The sequence below is a fragment of the Parambassis ranga genome, chromosome 9 (genome assembly GCF_900634625.1).
Source record: "Parambassis ranga chromosome 9, fParRan2.1, whole genome shotgun sequence".
Classification (NCBI taxonomy): Eukaryota; Metazoa; Chordata; class Actinopteri; family Ambassidae; genus Parambassis; species Parambassis ranga.
In genome coordinates, this window is record NC_041030.1 from 20,305,190 (window position 1) to 20,331,579 (window position 26,390).

Consider the following 26,390-nt stretch of genomic DNA (forward strand, 5'->3'; position numbering starts at 1 on the left):
AACCTACCCGACGGGAGAAGATGAGACATCACCACCTGCATGTCAGGAGGACCTGGTGAAGACCCCAAATTCTGGTGGAACTAAATGGGCATATAGAACAGACAGTGTTCATCGTGAATACACCATTGTGGACTTGGAAATAAAGAAAGCAGTGCTGCAGTTTTTCCAGGTGGACCATGAGCAAGAAATAAAAATACAAGATCAGGAAACCAGCAAGTGGCTCCAAGGAGAAACAGAGAAGCTGGACGCTGATGAGACATCGCCACCTGCATATCAGGAGGACCTGGTGGAGGAGTCTGAGACCCCAAATTCTGGTGGAACTAAATGGGCGTATAGAGGAGACAGTGTCCATCATGAAAACAGGATTGTGGACCTGGACACAAAGACAGCAGTGCTGCAGCTTCCCCAGGTGGACCATGAGCAAGAAATAAAAATACAAGATCAGGAAACCAGCAAGTGGCTCCAAGGAGAAACAGAGAAGCTGGACGCTTGGGAGAACACCAAGATGGAGAAAGCCAGGAAGAGAGAAGAGAAGTGGAGGAAGAAGGAAAATGAAAAAGTCCAGAAGATGGCCAAAGAGAAACAGAAGAAGCTGGAGAAGATCACAAAGGAGCTGAACAAACGACTGAAAAGAGAGCAAAAAGAGAAGAACAAGACTGGAAGAAGGCAGCCAAATGTGGGCCTTCTACAGAGAGTACGCTCCTTCTTCTCTTGCTCCTTCTTCTCACGCTCAAACAGAGTCGGCTGTGCCAATAGTGAGAGCCCCCAGATCAGCTCCTGTTAAAGTAAGATGGTCTCTGATTTCACATTGTTACTGTGTCACTTTTAATTAATTTCATGTGTAATATGTTTGATGGTTAGATTGAACTCATCCCTCTTTAAGACAGGCTGTAATGTACCTGAGCATAAAATAGGGGTTTGTAGAGAGGTGGGGATGCACAAGTGAACTCCAAACTTATTTTTTTTCTATTCTGTTGCTTTCAGATCACACAAAAGAGAAACAAACTCCATCACCATCAAACCTCTGAGCAGATCTTCCTTCAGCCATTTTAAAAATGGCTTCCTTGTACATGAACTGCTTCTTTACGTCCTTCCTTCACTCACCTTCCTCCTGTGTTCCAGTCGTGGAATAAAATCAAAACCTCCTGCTCCTCCTTTCCCACTCATCAACTGTCTTCTGCCTCTGCTCAAATCCTACTGAGGGTTTGACTTCACTGCAAGATTCTCTGAGAAAACCTCACAGAGCCAGACCTACATCTTAGGCTCTGAATGACCCTTTCACCAGCCAGCTGTCATTGGTTGTCCCTCCTCCACTGTTACGTTCTCTGACAGTTTCAACTTTGTACTTAATAAATCTTTCTCATTGAGTTCGCTGAGTCTCTCATTATTGAACTGCTGTTAGTCTGCAGCCTCCTCAAGCTCCTCTAGCCTCCTTCTAACTGGATGAAGCCAGAATAAGTCCCCCTTATGGTGTGAGGGTCTTCTTAAAGGTGCAATGATAACTAAAGCATGTCTGTTCTAACAGGCTAATCTCTCCCTCAAAGCCTCCTCCAAAGCCCCATGCACACTTCCTGAATGAATTCCAGAAGTGTCTCAAGAGAAACCACAAAGAAACCGCTCCTCAGATCCAGGTCTCATTCAGAGCTCTCTGCACCTAAGATCTGTGTCCGCTATCTTCATGTCCTCATCCTTCAACTCACTGTGACTTCCTGAAAATCCTGAAGAAGATAGAAACTCCTCTCTGCACGTGAAGGTGCTCAGGCTCCCCTGCCTCTCCAACCATCCTCAGCCCGCAGCCTTGTGAGTGCACCGAATCCACTGAAGATGTTTCTGGCTGGATCAACCACAGTCAACAAACCAAAAGTGAAATTTATAAAAAAAAATCTGTAAACAAGCTGCAAAAGTTATAAAACAAACAGAACAAAGAGAGGAACACACAGCAGGGAAACATGTTGGTAACACAGAGAGAACAAACAGATGAACTGACTGACAAAGGAATCGCATGGACTAAATTCACATGGGCCATGTCCGGAATCACTCACTAATCACTGTATATAAAGGGCACTATATAGTGCCTCTGCCATTTTGGAGTGCTGTCTGAATTCTTATATATATTATAGACCCCATATAGGGCCCTCAATGTATCCCACAATGCATCACGAAAATTAGTGCCCATCAATACAATATGTACCATCATGCATTGCACGGACTGGCGAAAAGAACAGGAACAGAAGTTAATGTCACCTGCCTTATAAAGAATGTAGCATGACCAGTTATTGAGCTGTAAGGGTACAAATTTTAATTGCTAACAACACAGTTTGTTTAGCCGGCAGAGATCGGTATGTTTTATTTGTGACAGCAATGACGTCATTAACGGAAAATGATGAAGGTAGTCGCCGAAATGTCCAAAAACGCTTTCACAATGTGTTCACTATATGGTGCCCTACATTGAACTCCCCATACAGGGAGTAGGGGGTGAGTGAGTGGTTTAGAACACAGCCATGAAGGATTGGAGCAGCCAATCAGAAAGCAGGGAAAATGAACAGAAGTAAAAGATACAACATAAAAGGACAACTATCAGAATAAAACAGGAAGTACAAGAAGGAACCAAGAAACATTGATAGTAGTATGATTTAATGAAAGAACAGCACTAGGTAAATCAATCGGTAAAACGTAGGTAGGTCAACGAGGCGTACACAGAATCCCAGGGGCGTTTCTGAAGGTAAAAATAATAGAACAAGTATCATTGATTGGTCACGAGAGAAATAAAAGAGACTTGACTAGAAAACTTGATTAATGAACCGCAGGAGGGAAGTAACAAACACAAGACACACCACTGTCACTTGTAAGAAATGCTGCCCAACCTGTCTCCAGCAGGTCTTGTCAGGTTGATTGTACAGTTCAGTTATGCGGTTTTCATTGAATATAGTTTCCTGGTATATTTTTAAAACAACATCAACTGAGACACAGGCAGTCATTTCTGCTTGTCGCAGTCAAAATATTGAACTCTGATATATAACAGTAACTCAGACATTGTATATTCATACTTGTATGTTCTTGTATATCATGCTCTTTACTATGTGAAGGATTATACAGTAGTAAATATGTGCTGTTTTACATGCAACTCAGGAACATGAAACCTGTTTAAAGTCACATATAAAATACAACAAGACCCAGAAAGGTCTTGTTGTAAAACAATGGTGATGAGCTCAAAAAAGTGAAATTATCCTCACATCTCTGAACATCTCAGACAAACTTCAGACTAACGCACTTTGATATCAGTGGTTTTTGCACCAGCAGACTTCCCAAAATCAAAATATGGGAGGAGCTTCCCAGTGAAAGTGTCTCTGTGAGTGCAGATCTGAGTCATGTCTTCAGAGTTGTAGAAGGACACCTCCCCCCTGTCATAGTCCAGCTGGACTCTGATCCTCTGGAGACTCTTCTTCACCCTGACAGTCCCACCAACGACATTAATGTATTCTCCATCACGATGCCCCAAACACCAGAATCCATGTTTTGGTGAAGCAAACTCTGCGTCCTTGTTAGCTGACTCTTTAGCTAAACCCACAACCCAGTTTGGATGATCTCCCACCTCCACCTCCCAGCTGTGTTTCCCTGAGCTGAAGCCCTCAGAGCCTAAAACAGTGCCATATTTAGTGTGCCTCTCTGGATTATCAGGAAGTTTCTGCTCTGTGTCTCCACGTCTCACACTGGTCAGATCATCAGACAGATAGAGTCTTCTGCTTGCAGTGTTTGGGTCCAGAATGACAGGACTGAAGTGGACCTTGTCCTTCATCTTCTGCCAGACTCTGAAGGACAGGTTGCCCAGGTGTTTGGCCACATCTATCAGTGCTCCTGAGACCAGCTGTGGATCTGACAGTGAGCTCTTGGCTCTGGCTCTGCTCTGAGTGTCTTTATAACTGCTGAGGAATGACACCTGCTGTTTCTGCAGCTCTTCTTCAACAGCAGAGATGCTGTCTGACAGAGAGGACATCTGCTGCTGAATCCTCTTCATCTCTCTGCTCATAGTCTTCCTCTTCTGCTCCTCTTCCTCCCTCAGAGCTGCCAGTCTGGACTCCTCTTCCTCTTTCAGGAACTGGTGGAGCTTGTTGAACTCTGCTCTGATCTGCGTCTCTGTGGACAACAGCTGCTTCTTGACGTGTTGAGACATTTCATTGTATGTGTCCTCCACTTGTTTGTATTTGTCCCTCTTGTCCTGCAGAGACTTTAAGTCAGATCCCAGCTGCTCCTTCAGGTCTCTGACTGCTTGTTCTACAGGAACCACTTTGTGAGTCTGGTGCAGAGAAAACTCACAGACAGGACACACAGCTCTCTGCTCGTCCTCACAGAACCAGTAAGGTACCTCTGGGTGTTTATCACAGACCACCTCCTCCTTCTTCTTCTCGTCCTGCTTTACTTTCTTCCCTTTTTTTGTCTCTGTCTCTGAGCTGTTACTCTTTCTCTTAGCAACAGAGTCAACCAACTCTCTCAGAGAAAGGTTAACAGATGGATCATACTTTGATGATCTTCTTTTACAGATGGGACAGTTTTTGTTTTTAGTTTGTTCCCAGAATTTCTGCAGGCAGCTTGAACAGAAGTTGTGGCTGCAGCTCAGAGTCACAGGATCTCTGAAAGTCTCTGAACAAATATGGCAGCTCAGGTAGTTTTCAACAAGAACAATCTTCTCAGCCATTTTCTCTATTTTTAGATGTTTAAAAAACAGACTCACCAAAAATACAGGCTCTGTTTAGCGTGTTGTTCTGTTCAGATCTCGGGCTTCACTGCAGCACTGTGTCCTCTCTGATCGGTTCCTTTATGTTTTGTTTCCTTGTTTGTTGGGTGGAGCTGATTGGTACAAAACTGCCATCATAAAACTTCACCGCTAGATGGGTCTGTTTCTGTGTGAGCTGCATGTGAAATAATGCTGACTGCAGCGTTCTCAGAGATTTTTGTGTAAAACCGTACTTTAAAAATCCTCAGTTTGCCTCACAGAGCCGCGGGGAAGGAGCCGGGAGTTCCCCACAGAGCTCTGTGCAGTGAGGCTCTCAGTGGCTGCAGATTTGGCCATTATTTGCTGCATGGACAGAGCACAAACAGTCATATACACCAAGTCACCAAGATACACACAGTGACACTAAACACACCAGTTATGAATAGTTAGCTGTGACACACATGGCATTACTGCAGACACTTATTCCTACTGACCCACGATCACACACACTGCAAACTGCACAGGTGGGATGGATTATCTCAGCAAAGCAGAAGTGCTCACTATCACACATTTAGACAGATTTGTGAACAATGTTTGAGAGGAATGGTAATATTGTGTATCTGGAATGAAGTTTAGATCTTCAAGTCCATCTCATGAAACATGGGAGCAAAAACAAAAGTGTTGCGTTTATATTTTTGTTGAGTGTATATAAATTAACCAGGAGACACCCAGTGGTTTCAAATGTGTACAAGCATGTACGCATAAATATAATGAAACATTCAGGTATTACAAATACAGCCTACCTCTGCATTGTAATGGCGGTATCCACTGAAGCTGCTCCTGAGAAGTGGATGAGGCACAGCTGTGAGCGTATCCTGTTACAGCGGCCGCCTCCACATTTTCTCCTTCAAAAGTAACTTGAGGTGTACTTACATTCTGCCTGCATGATGGCAGGCTAACAGGCAGATCGTGAAGTCTGTTCGGTAAACTGTGACTTGGTAATGGAGTTTGAAATGATGCTTTGTAAGGGTCGTGGCATGACAGGAGTGGTAAATGCTGAGGCCTACAAAGCTGCAGTCCTTGGATTGGCTGAGAAAGGGACGGTGGTGGTGGGAGGTGTTTGCCTTGGTTTGTAGTAATCAACATGGGAGTTTGAGAACTTTGCTGAGCAGAGGAAATGATGTGAGAGGCATTTGGGATAGCAGGGTTGGAAAACATTGTGCTGGATAATGAAATGTTACTGATGTGAGGGTCTTTCTGAAGGGCAAGGTGATGAAGGCTATTTCTGGAAGATAAGGTGCTCAGATCGCTCATACAGCCCTGACTGGATGCCTGCAGGTGGTCGTACAAAGGTCTCTGGTCCGAGGATGAGCCCAGGTTAAGGTGCTGTGGGGTGCTGAGTGCATTGATGGGTCCCTGAGATGAAGTTGTGGACCAGCCATTCTGGCCAACCCACGACTGGCATGTTATGTGGGTCTTATTTGCTGCTGAGTTGTCCATCCTTCTCCATAACCATCAACATCTGTGGCTAAGAGTCTCCTAGTACAGGTGTCCTACAAGGGCAAAACAACATGCAATTAATCATCAGGATCACAGTGTAATTAAGTTTCCTCCTTTCCTAATAAACTGAGCCTAAATTTCACGTGAAACAACACGCTGTTTAGTGGTAAATATCTAGATTCACGAGTGACACAGTAACACAAAAAGTTCAACAACAGTCTACAGCTGCTGAAAGTGCACTACACTACACTAGAAGGTTTATTTTCTAAGTTCAACACAGCGTTAAGTTATTTTTGTAAGTGTTTTAGAGAGACGACCTTACATCAGAAAAAATGCTAAATTAAATCACTGCAGAGATGTTTAGGAATGGTAGGGACAGTATTCAACCGTCTAAAATAAAACATTGATGCTTACACGTCAGAATGAGATAAAGCGTAGCGAACATAAATAAATCAACCAACTAGCAAACCATTCCAGGGAGTCTTTAGCTAGCTAGCCATCGTGATTAGCTGCAAGCACGCTAAAACGTGAACTTTCGCTATTACTCACGCAGCTGACGTCTGACGTCCACTCTACCGAGCAGACAAAAAACATGCTATCGTAAAATATATACATATATATTCTATAAATTGTTAGAGCAGTTGTACTGTACCAGCAGACATGGCCGGAAGCTGTGGTCGTTGTTTATTTACTGTTCACACCAGCTTCCAGTTCTGTCGTTTCAAAATAAGAGCACCTTGACACAATGTCTTTTAGTTTTTGAGAGGTATTTGGATAATTTAACACAATACAACAATTATATAATTAGTTTGATTGCTGCAGGACAATCAAACTCTTGTTCTTCATGTGATTTTAACTTTTCCACCAGAGCTTTTATTTTGATTGCCGTTGCTAGGCAATTCTTCTGTATGTTTTTGGCGCAGCGTATCTTCATTATCTACATTGACCGATTTCAGCGATTCAACTATCAAAATCTTCATCTCAGAGAGGACATTCAAGTCAACTTCAAGTTTGTTTGTTTTTTTCAAAAAAATGTAGTTTTTCAAATATTAAGCAATTTTGGTGTCATTGTTAAAATGGGAAACTAAAACTTTTTGTTTAGTGAATCTGTTTCTCAGCAGACTCAGATCAACTTGTCTCTGGGAACAGGATATGTACCACAGGCTTTTAAAACTGCTGTGATCATTCCGATACTTAAAAAACCTTCACTGGACCCGGACGTCCTAGGAAACTACAGACCGATCTCCAACCTCACCTTTATCTCCAAACTACTCGAAAGAGCTGTTGTAAGTCAGCTAAACGACCACCTGTGTAGTAACAGTCTGTTTGATGCTTTCCAGTCTGGTTTCAGAGCCCATCACAGCACAGAAACAGCACTGCTTAAAGTCACCAATGACCTCCTCATGGCATCGGACCGGGGTCTCGTCTCTGTACTCGTTCTACTGGATCTCAGTGCTGCCTTCGACACCGTAGACCATCGCATCCTGCTACACAGATTGGAACACGAGATCAGGATTACAGGAACAGCACTGCGCTGGTTTAAATCATATTTATCTGACAGATTTCATTTTGTTCACACTAACGATGTGTCTTCCACAGGTACAAGGGTTAACCACGGTGTTCCACAGGGTTCTGTGCTCGGACCGATCCTGTTCACCCTCTACATGCTCCCTCTAGGATACATCATCCAGAAGCACGGCATAAACTTTCATTGTTATGCTGATGATACCCAGCTGTATTTATCCATGAAGCCTGAAGAAACGGAGCCGCTAGTCAGACTACAGGCGTGTCTAAAGGACATAAAGGACTGGATGTCCTCCAACTTTTTACTATTAAACTCGGACAAGACTGAGGTCATTGTTTTTGGACCGAAACATCTCAGAACTAGTTTATCAGATAATACTTTCTCCCTGGATGGAATTACTCTGGCCTCCAGTACGACTGTGAGGAACCTTGGAGTTATCTTTGATCAAGACATGTCGTTTGTCTCTCATATTAAGCAGGTCTCCAGGACCGCTTTCTTTCACCTGCGTAATATTACTAAGATCAGGAGCATCCTCTCTCAGAGTGATGCTGAAAAGCTCATCCATGCTTTTGTCACTTCAAGACTGGACTACTGCAACTCTTTATTGTCAGGATGTCCACATTACTCCATCAACAGTCTGCAGCTGATCCAGAACGCAGCAGCTAGAGTTCTGACAGGAAGCAGCCAAAGGGATCATATCTCTCCTGTCCTAGCGTCTCTTCACTGGCTCCCAGTGGACTCAAGAATACACTTCAAGATCCTTCTTCTAACCTACAAGGCTCTTCATGGACTTGCTCCATTGTATCTGCAGGACCTGATTGTACCATATGTTCCTAATAGGACACTCAGATCTCTGAGTGCAGGTTTACTAGTAGTTCCTAGGATTCATAGAAGTAGAATGGGAGGACGAGCTTTCAGCTATCAGGCACCGCTATTATGGAACCAGTTACCAATCTGGGTCCGAGAGGCAGACACTGCCTCCACCTTTAAGACTAGACTTAAAACTTTTCTGTTTAGTAAGGCGTACAGTTAGCCTTAGACCTAGTGTGTAGCACAGCTATGCTGCTCTAGGCCTACGTTGTCGGGGGGCACAAACATGATCCACTGAGCAATTTCCCTCTAACCTCTCCTTTTCTCTCCTTAGTCTGGCTCACACTGGTCTCAAGACCTGGATGATGACCTGCAGTCCGGCCCGTGAAGTCTCTCTTGCTCTACGTTGTCGGGGGGCACAAACACGATCCTCTGAACACCCTCTGACCTCTCCTCCACTCTCCTTAGTCTGGATCATACTGGGTAATATCGTCTCATAATCTGTGTTAACTGTCTTCCTTGTAGTTCTGTGCCTCGCTCTCGCTCTCTCTCTTTGCAGGTCTCAAGACCTGCATACTGACCTGCAGTCTCTCCTGTGCTCATCGACTTCACTAGCCCCTGCTGCCCATCTTTACTATCAAATTACTATTCCTACTTATGGACCGACGATATATATAGATATCTACACTCAACAAAAATATAAACGCAACACTTTTGTTTTTGCTCCCATGTTTCATGAGATGGACTTGAAGATCTAAACTTCATTCCAGATACACAATATTACCATTCCTCTCAAACATTGTTCACAAATCTGTCTAAATGTGTGATAGTGAGCACTTCTGCTTTGCTGAGATAATCCATCCCACCTCACAGGTGTGCCACATCAAGATGCTGATCTGACATCATGATTAGTGCACAGGTGTACCTCAAACTGCCCACAATAAAAGGCCACCCTGAAATGTGCAGTTTTGTCTCACAGCAAAATGCCACAGATGTCACAAGCATTGAGGGAGCGTGCAATTGGCATGCTGACAGCAGGAATGTCAACCAGATCTGTTGCTCGTGCATTGAATGTTCATTTCTCCACCATAAGCCGTCTCCAAAGGCGTTTCAGAGAATATGGCAGTACATCCAACCGGCCTCACAACCGCAGACCACGACTAAACAACACCAGCCCAGGACCTCCACATCCAGCAGGTTCACCTCCGAGATCGTCTGAGACCAGCCACTCAGACAGCTGCTGAAACAATTGGTTTGCATAACCAAACAATTTCTGCACAAACTGTCAGAAACCGTCTCAGGGAAGCTCAACTGCATGCTCGTCGTCCTCATCGGGGTCTTAACCTGACTCCAGATCGTCGCCGTAACAGACTTGAGTGGGCAAATGCTCACATTCAATGGCGTCTAGCACGTTGGAGAGGTGTTCTCTTCACGGATGAATCTCGGTTTACATTGTTCAGGGCAGATGGCAGACAGCGTGTGTGGCGTCGTGTGGGTGAGCGCTTTGCTGATGTCAATGTTGTGGATCGAGTGGCCCATGGTATGGGCAGGCATCTGTTATGGACGAAGAACACAGGTGCATTTTATTGATGGCATTTTGAATGCACAGAGATACCGTGATGAGATCCTGAGGCCCATTGTTGTGCCATACATCCATGAACATCACCTCATGTTTCAGCAAGATAATGCACGGCCCCATGTTGCAAGGATCTGTACACAATTCTTGGAAGCTGAAAATGTCCCAGTTCTTGCATGGCCAGCATACTCACCGGACATGTCACCCATTGAACATGTTTGGGATGTGCTTGACCGGCATATACGACAGCGTGCACCAGTTCCCACTAATATCCAGCAACTTCGCACAGCCATTGAAGAGGAGTGGACCAACATTCCACAGGCCACAATAGACAATCTGATAAACTCTATGCGAAGAAGATGTGTTGCACTGAATGAGGCAAATGGTGGTCACACCAGATACTGACTGGTTCTGAGTCCCCAGACCGCCAATAAAGCAGAAACAAAATGCACATTTCAGGGTGGCCTTTTATTGTGGGCAGTTTGAGGTACACCTGTGCACTAATCATGATGTCAGATCAGCATCTTGATGTGGCACACCTGTGAGGTGGGATGGATTATCTCAGCAAAGCAGAAGTGCTCACTATCACACATTTAGACAGATTTGTGAACAATGTTTGAGAGGAATGGTAATATTGTGTATCTGGAATGAAGTTTAGATCTTCAAGTCCATCTCATGAAACATGGGAGCAAAAACAAAAGTGTTGCGTTTATATTTTTGTTGAGTGTATTACAATATAATCACTGTTTCATCTTGCTGTCATGTTTGCTCTGTACTGTATCATGTTTGTATCATGTTTGCTCCTCTCTCCCTCTCTCTCTTTCTCCTTCATCCTCTCTCTCTCTCTCTCTCTCTCTCTCTCCCTCATCCTCTCTGACTAGCAGCAGGACTGGTTCCCCCTTAAGTTGACGGGTCCTGCTCAAGGTTTCTTCCTCTTAAAGGGAGTTTTTCCTTGCCACAGTGCTCTTAGGGGGGTTCCTGTGAAGCGCTTTGAGACAATGTCTGATTGTAATATGCGCTATATAAATAAAACTGAATTGAATTGAATTGAAATTAACGATGTGTCTTCCACAGGTACAAGGGTTAACCACGGTGTTCCACAGGGTTCTGTGCTCGGACCGATCCTGTTCACCCTCTACATGCTCCCTCTAGGAAACATCATCCAGAAGCACGGCATAAACTTTCATTGTTATGCTGATGATACCCAGCTGTATTTATCCATGAAGCCTGAAGAAACGGAGCCGCTAGTCAGACTACAGGCGTGTCTAAAGGACATAAAGGACTGGATGTCCTCCAACTTTTTACTATTAAACTCGGACAAGACTGAGGTCATTGTTTTTGGACCGAAACATCTCAGAACTAGTTTATCAGATAATACTTTCTCCCTGGATGGAATTACTCTGGCCTCCAGTACGACTGTGAGGAACCTTGGAGTTATCTTTGATCAAGACATGTCGTTTGTCTCTCATATTAAGCAGGTCTCCAGGACCGCTTTCTTTCACCTGCGTAATATTACTAAGATCAGGAGCATCCTCTCTCAGAGTGATGCTGAAAAGCTCATCCATGCTTTTGTCACTTCAAGACTGGACTACTGCAACTCTTTATTGTCAGGATGTCCACATTACTCCATCAACAGTCTGCAGCTGATCCAGAACGCAGCAGCTAGAGTTCTGACAGGAAGCAGCCAAAGGGATCATATCTCTCCTGTCCTAGCGTCTCTTCACTGGCTCCCAGTGGACTCAAGAATACACTTCAAGATCCTTCTTCTAACCTACAAGGCTCTTCATGGACTTGCTCCATTGTATCTGCAGGACCTGATTGTACCATATGTTCCTAATAGGACACTCAGATCTCTGAGTGCAGGTTTACTAGTAGTTCCTAGGATTCATAGAAGTAGAATGGGAGGACGAGCTTTCAGCTATCAGGCACCGCTACTATGGAACCAGTTACCAATCTGGGTCCGAGAGGCAGACACTGCCTCCACCTTTAAGACTAGACTTAAAACTTTTCTGTTTAGTAAGGCGTACAGTTAGCCTTAGACCTAGTGTGTAGCACAGCTATGCTGCTCTAGGCCTACGTTGTCGGGGGGCACAAACATGATCCACTGAGCAGTTTCCCTCTCACCCTCTAACCTCTCCTTTTCTCTCCTTAGTCTGGCTCACACTGGTCTCAAGACCTGGATGATGACCTGCAGTCCGGCCCGTGAAGTCTCTCTTGCTCTACGTTGTCGGGGGGCACAAACACGATCCTCTGAACACCCTCTGACCTCTCCTCCACTCTCCTTAGTCTGGATCATACTGGGTAATATCGTCTCATAATCTGTGTTTACTGTCTTCCTTGTAGTTCTGTGCCTCGCTCTCGCTCTCTCTCTTTGCAGGTCTCAAGACCTGCATACTGACCTGCAGTCTCTCCTGTGCTCATCGACTTCACTAGCCCCTGCTGCTCATCTTTACTATCAAATTACTATTCCTACTTATGGACCGACGATATATATAGATATCTATTGCAATATAATCACTGTTTCATCTTGCTGTCATGTTTGCTCTGTACTGTATCATGTTTGTATCATGTTTGCTCCTCTCTCTCTCTCTCTCTTTCTCCTTCATCCTCTCTCTCCCTCTCTCTCTCTCTCTCTCTCCCTCATCCTCTCTGACTAGCAGCAGGACTGGTTCCCCCTTAAGTTGACGGGTCCTGCTCAAGGTTTCTTCCTCTTAAAGGGAGTTTTTCCTTGCCACAGTGCTCTTAGGGGGGTTCCTGTGAAGCGCTTTGAGACAATGTCTGATTGTAATATGCGCTATATAAATAAAACTGAATTGAATTGAATTTAGGTTCTTCTGGGTGTTTACTACACACCACCTCCACCTTTGTTTCTTTCATTCTCTCTGATTCAGGTTTCTGTCTCCCAGCAAACGAGTCAGCCAGTTCCTTCAGAGTGAAACTAATTCCTGGATGATCCTTTGATGATCTTCTTTTACAGATGGGACCGTTTTTGTTTTTAGTTTGTTCCCAGAATTTCTGCAGGCAGCTTGAACAGAAGCTGTGGCTGCAGCTCAGAGTCACAGGATCTCTGAAAGTCTCTGAGCACACAAAGCAGCTCAGGAGACTTTCAACAGCCGCAATCTTCTCAGCCATTTGTTCTAGAAGTTCTTTCAACAGTCAGACTCACCAGTTTAAAGTCACTTTTCCAGTTAAAATCCTCCTAAAACGTCTTTGTCAGCAGAGATCTCACACCCTGTGATGGCGTCTCAGCTCTGTTCATAAATCTAAGTTCACTTTCTTTAACTCGTCACGTCATTAAATGTTGTTTTATTTGTCTCCAGCAGATGGCGTCATGTCGTTATCAGGCTTAGCATGACAGGTGAACTGAATAACACTGATTATCTTCATCATGGCAGCTGTTAGTGGGATTTATTTGTCCACAGCTGTCATGTGTGTACAGAGATGTGTTGGCATGTTACCAGCAGGAGATGTCATGTAAAAATTTACCTCTAAATATGTACTCAAGTACTGAGTAAATGTTGGAGTAACATATTTATTCCTTGTATTGATTTATGGTAATCAGACAAAAGTAAAATAAATAAAATGTGTAAATTGTTGTATTTGCCAGCATTATGGTAATTTTGTATAAAAACTTAATAAATCAACTAAAATATTACATCTTTACAAATACCTTAAATAAATGTATTGCACAAGTTTTAACTCTGTAAAAAGAAAAATATCAATGAGATTTTAAAGTTTGAAAACATTAAGAGATTATTATATATTATATATTTATATGGGTGTTAAAGTGTGTTGTTTGATGTCCAGTTTTTGTACTCTGAAAGGTCTGTATGTTTTGGAAGGCAGAGCAGGCACCGCATAAGAAAGCTGTGTTTTTGCTGCCAATGTGAGGCCAGGGGTGTTCGTCTGCATTTGTGTCTTCTGTTGTGTCTTCTTTTGTCCTGGCCCTGGCTTCTGCTATTTTTCGTGTGTCTATCACCACTGATTCTGATGTGTTCTTGTCAAAAGAAGTTCTTCTGCTGCGAACAGTTTGTGTGTGCATGCAAGTTGCAGCATGGGTACGTCTGATTGGTCATACGGAACTTGTGGCCTAGTTTGATTGGCGGAACATGGTCAACTGGTCACAGCTCCCCAGAGGGAAGTATTCTTCCACTGCTTCACTTGGCACAAATTTACTCAAGTAAAAGTAAAAAGTATCAGACATTTAAATTACTCATATGAGTATTTTTTTTCCAAAAAGTTACTCAAGTAAATGTAACGGAGTAAATGTAGCACGTTACTACCCACCTCTGCCAACCAGTTTATATTATAAGGATCTACATCTGAAAGACCAGGGACTCATTTAAAGCAACACTATGGAGGAACTGCTCACTGGGTCCCCCTACAGTCTGATGAACGCTATTGTCTGCTACAACTGTGGTAACATTTATCTACACACATTTGTTGACCAGCAGCCAAACACACCGATAAACTCCTTCAAAGCTGGAGCTGTGTGCTCACACATGTCATCAGGACTATCATCAATCAGCTAGCATGTTAGCTTCCAGCTAGCATTCAATTTTACTGACTGGTTCAACAGTCACCATCACCTCTGGTTACAGATGGGACATGTGCTGTAAAGCAGGGACATGTTGTAGTCCTTTTTAGGTCCAGGTCCCTACCTGAACCACAAAGTGTCCTAGTGCCAGTGTAGGTGATATGAACGCTCTCGAGCAAAGATGGAGGCGTCATTAAATCTTTTGTGAGCTCATGTATCATCAGAGTGATTTTTATAAACACAGTTTGGAGGCTGAAAGACTCCATAGTGTTGCTTTAAGAGTGATGATGTGCAGATTCAAGACAAAACAGATGGTTTGATTCAGTCCTGACCTCTGACCCCAGGAGGATGTTGGGTCATCAGGACTGCTGCTGCATCCCCATGTGGAGGAGGCTTCAATGTGCAGAGTGGATGGAGAGATGAGTCAGGAACAAACATGGTGTAGACATTAAAACACATTGAAAAGACAACGGAAACACAGCTTTGTGGGAAAAGGCCAATTCTTACCCTTATATCAGAGAGGAGCCTTGAGCTGGTGAGGAGGAGGCTGAAGAGCTTAAAGGAGGTTCAGACCAGGTTTGAGTGAGGACTGGATCTGAAGATCCCAGATATGGATTCTTTTGGAACACTCCAGGATTTCCTTCAGGAAGGGGGCATGGGGCTTTGGAGGAGGCTTGGACTGAGAGACGAGCCTGTCAGGAACAAACATGGTTTAGATTCCAGAAAGAGACACAGCGGCTTAATGAAAGGGACTCACACCTACCCCTACACCAGACTGAAGGCTTCTCTCTAACTATGGCAGCAGAGGAAGTGGAGGAGCTGGAGACTGCAAACTAACAACAGCCATGTTTGTCTGTACAGACAATATGAGGATGGCAGGTTTGTTGTGGATTCAGCAGGCAGTGGGCTGAGGACGGATGGAGAGAGGGCAGCACTCACTGGAGGATGGAGAGGCAGGGTGTTATCCTGGCAGAGGAGGAGGAGGAGGAGGAGAAGATGCTACACACTGGTTGAGTTAAGCTGTCAGAGGATGTAACAGTGTGAGGAGGGACAAACAATGACAGCTGGTCATTGAACGAGTGATGAGAGCCTAAGATGTAGGTCTGGCTCTGGGAGGTTTTCTCAGAGAATCTTGTTGAAGTGAAGTCAAACCCTCAGGAGGATTTGTATGGAGGCAGCAGGCAGAGGACTGAGGGATGAGAATATGGATGTTGTTCTGCAGGTGGACGGTGTGAGACTATTGGACGGATCAAGGAAGGAGCAGGCTGAGGTTTTCCTCCAAGACTCGTGGTGGAAGGTGAGGAACAGGGCGTGGTGTCATCGCAGGAAGACGGCCCGTTTAAAGACAGGTGACATCACAGACAGAGAAAACTATTAGAACAGACATAAAAATAACTAAAGCAAGAAGAAAATCTAACAAAACAGGCACAACAAACTACAACAGGCCTGACACAGCACTAAAACAGGCACAACAAACTACAACAGGCCTGACAAAGCACAAAGGAAGTCCTTAAAAACTACACAAACACTTAGAAGAGCTGTTCTGCACACATGTGACACAGTTAACACATGAAGTAAACTCCACAGGTGAGAATCATGTTTGAGACAGACTGAGTGCATCAACATGTCATCACACACACTCACATGTCCGTCACAGTGTCACTACACACAGTGTGTCTGATGGACACATTCTTCCTGTTAGCACATTAAAAGTCTGCTGAGAAGCATGTTCACTAAGCAGAAAGCTTTAGCTGCTGAAAAGATGAAGATGATGATGATGGTGATGAAGATGAAGGTGATGATGATGATGATGATAATGATGAAGATGATGAGGTTCTCTTTGTGAGTGATGAGGATGGACAGGAGCAGGAACATCAGAGGAGGGACAGCTCAGGTTGTGGAGACAAAGACAGAGGACAGACTGAGATGGTTTGGACATGTGCAGAGGAGGGATAGTGGTTATATTGGTAGAAGGATGCTGGAAATGGAGGCAACAAGATCAAGAGGAAGGCCGATGAGGAGATAAATGGATGAAGAGGACATGAAGGTAGCTGGTGTGAGAGGAGAGGATGAGTTAGGAGGAAACAGATGATTTGCTGTGGCGCCCCCTGATGGGAACAGCTGGAAAAAGATGAAGATGATTACAGTTTTTTCTGATTGCTTAAACACTAACAATGATTCTTATAGCACAATTTCTAAAACTATTAATAGTTATAGCAAAATCACTCACTGAGTTTGCAAAACTAAAAGCCAAAAAACTGCTTTACACTCAATTTGCATTTTTGTAACACACAATTTGCAAATGTATAAATATAATCCACTTCACAGCACTCTTGTTGCTGAACTGTAAACACAACTCACTGCTTTACACACAATTTCCAAATTATCAACTCACTCCTAGTAAAACTACACACATTTATGGCTGGTATTTACACTATTTTGCCAACTGTCTGGCTACACTGTCACATGTGAGAACTGTTTTACATCATTAGTTCACTTTGCAATCAGCATGAGCTCTGTGAATAAGCCACAGGTAAGCTTCAGTGTGGAGAACAATGGAGGGAGAAGGAAACTGAGAAGAGTGAGAATTAGAGGAGGAACATGAGGAAGAGGAGGAGGACGAAGACTAGGAGGTGAATTTAGAGGAAGAGGATGAGGAGGTGAAGAGGAAGGAGGAAGGGTAAGAAGAAATAGAATTGCTGATGTCATCGGAGCTACAATAGTGGATCATGTGATCAACCATGGAATGACCCTGAGGGAAGCTGGACAATGGGTTCAGCCTGAGCCGCTACACTGTAGCAAGCATCATAAGGACATATTGATGAGAATGGGTTAGTACAGTTCCCTCACACTAAGTTTTGTAGGTGTACCATACTCTAATGAGAAAAACAACAATACTGTACATGTAAAACTGAAACTGCTACTCCACAGAATTACTAGACATCCAGCATCTGGAAGGAGGCATGCGAGGATATGGACCAGGCATCATGTCAGGCCTGGATACAGCACTCCAGGAGACATGTTCCCCGGTGCCTTGGACTAGAAGACATTGCATGCATGTGATGTTGATGAAATTCTGTGGCCGGACCCAGAGAGACAATGAGACTGATTTTCTCTCTCTCTCTCTCTTTCAGTGAAATTGTATGTTTTCTAGTGTTTGTTTTGATGTGTGTGAATAAACATTCATACTTGAAATTTGAATCCCTGTGTGTTTATAGAACTATTTATGACAAAAGTTTGACCTCACATGGACAGACCTTGTGCACAGAGAAAGCAAAAGCCAGATGTGTTTTCAGTTAATACCATCAGTGTGTAGTTGGCACATTGTGTGCTTAGTAATATGATGGTTTGTGTTAACTGTGTGGTACAAAAATACCATTTTTACAAAGGTTTGAAGAGTTAAGCAAGATGTATTAGCTTTTGCAAGAGATCTACAATGTTTTGCTGATTTGGTGCAAGGTTTTTTTAATTTGTGTGTAGAGTTTTGCACAAATAGCCAGTAGTTACAGAAATGTGCTTAAGCAATCAGAAAAAACTGTAAATACAGTTTTTTACAATTACTTAGGCACAATTTTAAAAACAAGGCTCATTTTGTCAAAACCCTAAATTCACACATCTACACACACAAGTAGCAGAGCATGTCAGATCTTCTGCAAAATGAAACTTAATTCAAAACTGTACAATCATTTACCAAAAGCCCATTTTGGAACCATATGGCACACACATGGTTCATAACATCCACATCTGTTTGAACCACTTACAAACTGCTGTGCTCAATCTGAAACACTTGGAACATTTCTACCTTTCTGATGACACAGTCTGGGTTTGATTGTTTTTCCTCTTTTTTGAGATATTGTTCAAGAGCATGAACCTTCCACCGCCATGCTGAAAAGAACTCCTCCATGGGGTTTAGGAAGGGGGAGTATGGTGGAAGGTACTGAACTGTAAATTGTGGGTGCTGATGAAACCAGTTTTGGACCGGAGCGGAACGATGGAAAGCTACATTGTCCCAGACCACAATGTGTTGCATCTGGTCTCTTTGGTTTGCTGCTGTGATCGTATTTTTGTAATCTGTCTACAAATGTAAGAATGAGGTCAGTGTTGTAAGGACCCAAGTTGGCGTGGCGGTGGAGGACCCCATTCTGTGTAATGGCAGCACAAAGGGTAGTGTCACCCCCTCGGTGCCCTGGTACATTGACAGTAGCCCTGTGGCCAGTGATGGTTCTGCCCCTTCTTCTCACTGTTGTCAGGTTGAATCCATCCTCATCAGTGTATATAAACTCATGCGGGACTTTGTCCACATCATTTGCAAAACTCTGTGAAATACAGCAAAACATCACATTGTGTAATCAATATACTGTAGGTCTGCTATACAGTAAAATGACATGTACTGTAAAAAGGTTATGTGCAGTACACAATGCTACAGTCAGTGAACAGAGTTTGTTTCATTTACAACAAAATCCACAGTGCAGGATCATCAGTGAGAACAGGACAACTTAGAACTTTCCTCTGTTACCAGGTCAGGTGCTGGAGGAGCAGAGGAAGGAGTGGAGGCTCTCAGGTGTTGGACTGCTGCTGGGACGTCCTCTGGAGTTTCCTCACAGGGCTCCACATGACCTGTGTGGTATAAGACCATAATGATCAGCCTGATCATTAACAATGTAAATAATCCAGATTATTCATAATGCACAGACCTTCATCTGTGGAGGTTGTGGCATCTTTATGAGGAGACACAGAGAGGTGTTTAAGCACAGCACCTGATGAAAAACACAATTTAAAACAACAACTATATGACAATAATTGACTAGCTTGTCATTTACAGAGAAACGCCTGAGCATTAATAAACACTATATAGACTAAATATATACATTAGTTTTCCTGCTGTGGTTTAGAGCTCATTAACTCTAACAGTAAGTTGTAACGGCAGCACTTAGCTTAATGCTAAACAAGCTAAAGTATCATTAGCATCACAGCTACACACTGTTGCTGCATGAGCTAACAAGCTACTTTACAGCTTCACTGTGTTTACGTTTTATATCACGTCATTATATTGACGTTTGTAACTCATTTAGCAGACGTTTGTACGCAGAGCGACTCACAGTGAACTTTCAGGCTGCAGCATGAAGGAGGCTGTAGTGACGTGAAGCGCTTCGTCTCTAAAGTGTTTAAGTGACACAATGTGAACCGACGTAGACAAACAGTGGTGCAGTAAGGTGAGGCTCAGCTGTGTCACAGACTCTTTCCTCTCTTTCCTCTTTGTCCTCTGCTTCTGTCCCTGCAGCCTGCAGTGTGTGTGCTTCCTCCTTTATTTTGAACGAGCCGCTCCTCTCTGCTCCGAGCAGCGCTGTCACAGGGCCCGAAGAAAGCCGAAGAAAGCCGAAAAAAAGCGCGTTGTTGCCATAGTAACGGAATGTTTGATCGTATCATATCGATCTTTATTTATTGACTCCACAGCAAGAAGGGAAAACTTTACAACAGCGAAGTCTCCTCCAGCACAAATTGGAAAGAATTCCACTCAGCCGAGAATCCGCGATACGTTTAGTCATCGTGCTCCTTACGACCAAACTAAGTGCTGGAAGAACATAACAGGTAGATTTGCACACACATACATTTAAATGTGGAATTGTCCAGTTTGTTTGTAATGTTTTTTTCTGCTGCTGTTCTACAGTGTGAGTGAAAACATGCACTAGTGTGGGACATATTCCAGTCACAGGTTCATTCCACAGACACATTTTTTAACTTGAAATAATCACTGATGTGACTTTTCTGAACGTATTTGTCCTGTTTAATTTTAATGTTGATATGCACTGCTCTGTGACCTTAAGATAAGAACATTTGAAGGACAAAGTTACTTTAAATGTTTGCTGCATTATTATTTTGAAGCAGTTTGTGCATCTGTTATCAATATATATTTCAAACATGGCTGGTTGGTGCCTAATCACTACTCACCAGCTTCACCTGTTAGAATGAAGGAGTTCACTTGACTGATGATTTGTCGGTATCATTTTAGAACAATGTGGCGATTTAGAGTCAAAAACATGTCAATGTTTGGCTGTAATGAGGACATGTTAATGCACTCAGTCGGTCTCAGACATGAGAAGTTTACTTCATTTGTTGCCTGTGTGTAAAACAGCTTCAGTAGTTTTTGTTGCAATCTTATTCACAAAGTGAAACGTTTGCAGTCCTCACCTGACCAGAGAAATGATTCCTGTTTGTGTTTGTGTTTGCAGCTTTTGACAAACTAAAGAGAGACCATGAAGAGCGTTAGTTTCGGTGTAGAACCGTGGCCTGCAGGAGATACCCTGAGGGGTGACAGACCTTCGTCCTGTGAAGACATCTGCTGCTCCAAGATCCAGGAGATCCACGGACAAGGGGATGAGAGACCTTTGTCTGACAGAGCTTCAGCCCCTGAAGACACCCACCCCTCTGACATCCAGGAGATGGACGGACAATGTGGTGAGAGACCTTTTTCCTTTCAAGATGCTGGCTGTTGTATAATCAGGCTGAATTCTGGGCCAAACACATGTACCGTAAAAGTTCAAGTAATAGCCCGGGCCTTTATTTCCCTAAATTGCAAAATTGTCCCTGCTTATATTTGGGACAGGCCTTTAATTATTCTGGCAAAAAAGGCCGGCCTTTATATGTCCAAATCCATAAACGGACCGGGCCTGTAAACGGGGCCGGCGTCAGTTTGGGACTCGGCTATTATTTGAAGTGTTACGGTATTGTGCTCAGTCATACTGCTCACTGTACTTCTTGGATTTTTATTGACACTCACTCTTAATCTTATCTTATCTTAAACCTTTCAGACTTTGAGGACACCGACCCTTTTACCAGTCCTTCATCCAGTGAAGCTGACAACTTGTCTTTAGATGCGCTGTCTTCACACAGTCTCACGTCTCTCATTTCCTCATATTTCGATTCAACCTTCCCGACGGGAGAAAATGAAACATCACCACCTGCATGTCAGGAGGACCTGGTGGAGGAGTCTGACGGACAAGGGGGTGAGAGACCTTTGTCTGTCAAACCATCTGACAGTGCTGCAGCCCCTGAAGACACCCACCCCTCTGACATCCAGGAGATGGACGGACAACATGGTGAGAGACCTTTTTCCTTTCAAGATGCTGGCTGTTGTATAATCAGGCTGGATTCTGGGCCAAACACATGTACCGTAAAAGTTCAAGTAATAGCCCGGGCCTTTATTTGCCTAAATTGCAAAATTGTCCCTGCTTATGTTTGGGACAGGCCTTTAATTATTCTGGCAAAAAAGGCCGGCCTTTATAGGTCCAAATCCATAAACGGACCGGGCCTGTAAACGGGGCCGGCGTCAGTTCGGGACTCGGCTATTATTTGAAGTGTTACGGTATTGTGCTCAGTCATACTGCTCACTGTACTTCTTGGATTTTTATTGACACTCACTCTTAATCTTATATTGTCTTAAACCTTTCAGACTTTGAGGACACCGGCCCTTTTACCAGTCCTTCATCCAGTGAAGCTGACAACTTGCCTTTAGATGTGCTGTCTTCACACAGTCTGATGTCTCTCTGTTCCTCATCTTCCTTGAGAAGCTTTGAGTCCAATGGTCTGTTGAATTCAACATACCCAACGGGAGAAGGTGAGACATCACCACCTGCATGTCAGGAGGTCCTGGTGGAGGAGTCCCCATCTTTTGGTGGATCTAAATGGGCATATAGGAGAGACAGTGTCCATAATGAAAACAGGATTGTGGACCTGGACCCAAAGACAGCAGTGGTGCAGCTTTTCCAGGTGGACCATAAGAACAGACCTTCGTCCTGTGAAGACATCTGCTGCTCCAAGATCCAGGAGATCCACGGACAAGGGGATGAGAGACCTTTGTCTGACAGTGCTTCTGCCCCTGAAGACACCCACCCCTCTGACATCCAGGAGATGGACGGACAATGTGGTGAGAGACCTTTTTCCTTTCAAGATGCTGGCTGTTGTATAATCAGGCTGGATTCTGGGCCAAACACATGTACCGTAAAAGTTCAAGTAATAGCCCGGGCCTTTATTTGCCTAAATTGCAAAATTGTCCCTGCTTATATTTGGGACAGGCCTTTAATTATTCTGGCAAAAAAGGCCGGCCTTTATATGTCCAAATCCATAAACGGACCGGGCCTGTAAACGGGGCCGGCGTCAGTTCGGGACTCGGCTATTATTTGAAGTGTTACGGTATTGTGCTCAGTCATACTGCTCACTGTACTTCTTGGATTTTTATTGACACTCACTCTTAATCTTATCTTATCTTAAACCTTTCAGACTTTGAGGAATTGAATTCAACATACCCAACGGGAGAAGATGAGACATCACCACCTGCATGTCAGGAGGTCCTGGTGGAGGAGTCCCCATCTTTTGGTGGATCTAAATGGGCATATAGGAGAGACAGTGTCCATAATGAAAACAGGATTGTGGACCTGGACCCAAAGACAGCAGTGGTGCAGCTTTTCCAGGTGGACCATAAGAAAGAAGTAAAAATACAAGATCAGGAAACCAGCAAGTGGCTCCAAAGAGAAACAGAGAAGCTGGACGCGTGGGAGAACACCAAGCTGGAGAAAGCCAGGAAGAGAGAAGAGAAGTGGAGGAAGAAGGAAAATGAAAAAGTTCAGAAGATGACCAAAGAGAAAGAGAAGAAGCTGGAGAAGATCGCAAAGGAGCTAAACAAACTGGAAAGAGAGCAAAAAGAGAAGAACAAGACTGGAAGAAGGCAGCCAAATGTGGGCCTTCTACAGAGAGTACGCTCCTTCTTCTCATGCTCCTTCTTCTCATGCTCAGAGTGAACAGTGAGAGCCACCAGATCAGCTCCTGTTAAAGTAAGATGATCTCTGATTTCACATTGTTACTGTGTCACGTTTAATTAATTTTTATGTGTAATAGGTTTGATGATTAGATTGAACTCATCCCTCTTTAAGACGGCCTGTAATGTACCTGAGCATAAAAATGGGGGTTTGTAGAGAGGTGAGGATGCACAAGTGAATGTTTTCTATTCTGTTGCTTTCAGATCACACAAAAGAGAATCAAACTTCATCACCATCAAACCTCTGAGCAGCTCTTCCTTCAGCCATTTTAAAAATGGCTTCCTTGTACGTGAACCGCTTCTTCACGTTCTTCCTTCACTCACCTTCCTCCTGTGTGCCAGTCCTGGAGTAAAATCAAAACCTCCTGCTCATCCTTTCCTACTCATCAGTAGCGTCCTCCTCCACCAACCTGCAGTCCATCTGGTGTCACTGGTTCTCCTCATCTGAAAAACAGCCCACTTACCTGCATCCTGTTCCTCAGTCTTCTTCATTTAACTGGACCTTGGAACTTAAATTACTCTGATTGCCCGGCTCCTGTGAACTGACCACAGCGAGGACTAGCTACTACAATCCTGTGAGCCTGGTCGTAGCCTCCTCCTCCACCTCCTCCTCCACCTCCAAACTCCTTCTCACCAGCTGAGTCATAACCAGGGTAAGCATTGGTCTGTTTTTGCCACATAAATCTGTCTCCAGATGCTTTGAAATCTAAATGTCTGTTCCTGACAGGCTCATCTCTCCATTGAAGCCTCCTCCAAACCTCCGTCCACATGGTGGTGCAGCAGCTGAGCCACACTGTCCTGCAGGAGGCACCAAAGAAGGCCCTGCAGTTTATTTTCTTTTATTTAAATATATTTGTACTTTGATTAGTTAAGAAAATAAACATTATAAATAAAATATCGTTGTATTGCACAGTTTTTCTTTATGGATGTAATTCTTATGGTGAGGAAGTGACAAACATACTGAATGGTTCAATGGATGTTCAATGGTCTTAATAATACACTAACCACTTCTGTTTGGTGAAACTTGGGTGAAAGACAAACTCTGCCCTGAATCTTTAGAGTCCTGATCACCCAACATCTTCCTGGGGTCAGAGGTCAGGACTGCATCAAGCCATCTCTGGAAGAAATCTGCACATTGTTGTCCTTAAATGAGTCACTGGTCTCTAACATGTAGATGCTAATTATATGTACTGGTTGGACCCATTTTGTCCAGCAGCTTTCCCCGTCAGTGAAACACACACATCTCTTGTCAGATCAGGAAATGTTCTAGAAGCTCTCAGTGAGACGTCTCTGTTTTGGTCATTTGTCTCATTACATACAGTAAAGTGTTCAGGCTGCAGAAACAGAAGAACAAACTGTGAAGACTTGCTGCTCTTCATCACCCTGTGCAGCCAGCAGTGATGTATAAAGGTGTCAGAAAGCAGAGATGTGATGCCGAGCGTTCAGAATGATCAGACTGTGAACAAACCTCTGTCTCCATCTTGTGGTGATCACAGGAAGAAACAAACGTCCACACACACTGAATGCACACTGCACAGAGTGGAGGACAGGATCCAGATCCAAACCTTCATGCTCTGTGTCAGCATCACACAGTCCTGCTGTTGTGTTGAAAAAAAAACATTTCAGAGAAAGAAGACTTCAGACATCTGTGCAGCTCTGTGCTACAAACTCTCAGTGCTCCTTCAGTCAGGCTGTCTCTACAAGACTTCACTGCTAACTGCTAATAGTGAATATGTTTCTGTGTTTAGTGACTTTACAAAAGCAAAAAAATTAACTGACGACAAATGTTACATTTACCTGATCTAAACTAACAGCTGGAGACATCACTGTGTTGAATGGTTTGTGTTTTATGTGGTGATTTGTCAGTGAAAGACCCCGGAAACATCCTTTATATACTACATCTCCTTTACTGACACAAACCATTCTGATGATTTAATTACACGTCATGTGAAGCAGCTTCCAGCAGATGATGTTTCAAAATAAAGTTTATTCAAGAAGAATGTTCACGTCAGTTTACAGGAGCACTGTGAGAATGAAGCACTGAACATCAATGAAATGACACAAAAACACTCAGAACAAAGAAACAGATCCAAAACTGGAATCATCCAAAGATCCAAGAACATCAGAAACAATGATGAACAGACTGAAATCCTCTCAGTCTTTGTTTCATGAAATATGTTCTACTTTACAGTGTGGTCTGACTACAACAAGTAGAATCAGTGCACGACTGTGCAGCACCACACACGAGGAAGGTGTATGTACTAAAAGAGGACATGAAGTTAGTGTGTGCAGCTGGTCACCAGCAGATGGCGACAAACACACACCAACCTGATGTTTCCAGTCAGACTGTAATATCCTGCAAACCAAAATCCAAACACCAACATGTTCATGTATTTGTCACATAAAAACCCAGACTCTGGGCCTCTCACACCTGACAGGTTAATACTTTGGTGCCTCTCAGGGGGGCGCTGTTCTGTGTGGTGCTGGGATATGATGAAAAAGAAACTACATGGTTTGAATTTCATTTGGATATCTGTTTATTGTTATTCTATGAATCATTTCAAATGAAGGAGCCTTGCTACAGTCAAACAGTTTAATGTTTTCATACCAATGTGCAGATTAACAACAGATTCACACTGTCTGTACAGGCTGCACCGCCTCCCTCTGTGTTGACACTTATCCATCCCTGTATCAGTCACCTGGTCGGCTTTACATCACCGTCTGACTAAAATGAGCAGCTTTGATTTGTAAAAGGCTGAAACTGTTTCATCACTTTTAAGCCTCATCTTCTTTTTTTATCTGTTAAGAACAGGATCATCTCAAAAGACAACACATGGACTAAATACACCTGGTGTGGGTGATGATGAGACACGACGAGACAAGTACAAGAAGGAACAAAGAAAGAAGACTCAGAATGAA

At 43.6% G+C, this 26,390-nt stretch overlaps 1 protein-coding gene across 1 annotated transcript; it reads right to left on the bottom strand.

The window, feature by feature from the left end:
* Positions 1–2,938: 2,938 nt before the first annotated feature.
* Positions 2,939–4,800, bottom strand: LOC114441776 (zinc-binding protein A33-like). The gene has a single exon (XM_028414857.1). It carries the CDS (start codon positions 4,691–4,693, stop codon positions 3,263–3,265), a length of 1,431 nt encoding a protein of 476 aa, XP_028270658.1. The 5' UTR covers positions 4,694–4,800; the 3' UTR covers positions 2,939–3,262.
* Positions 4,801–26,390: the final 21,590 nt, after the last annotated feature.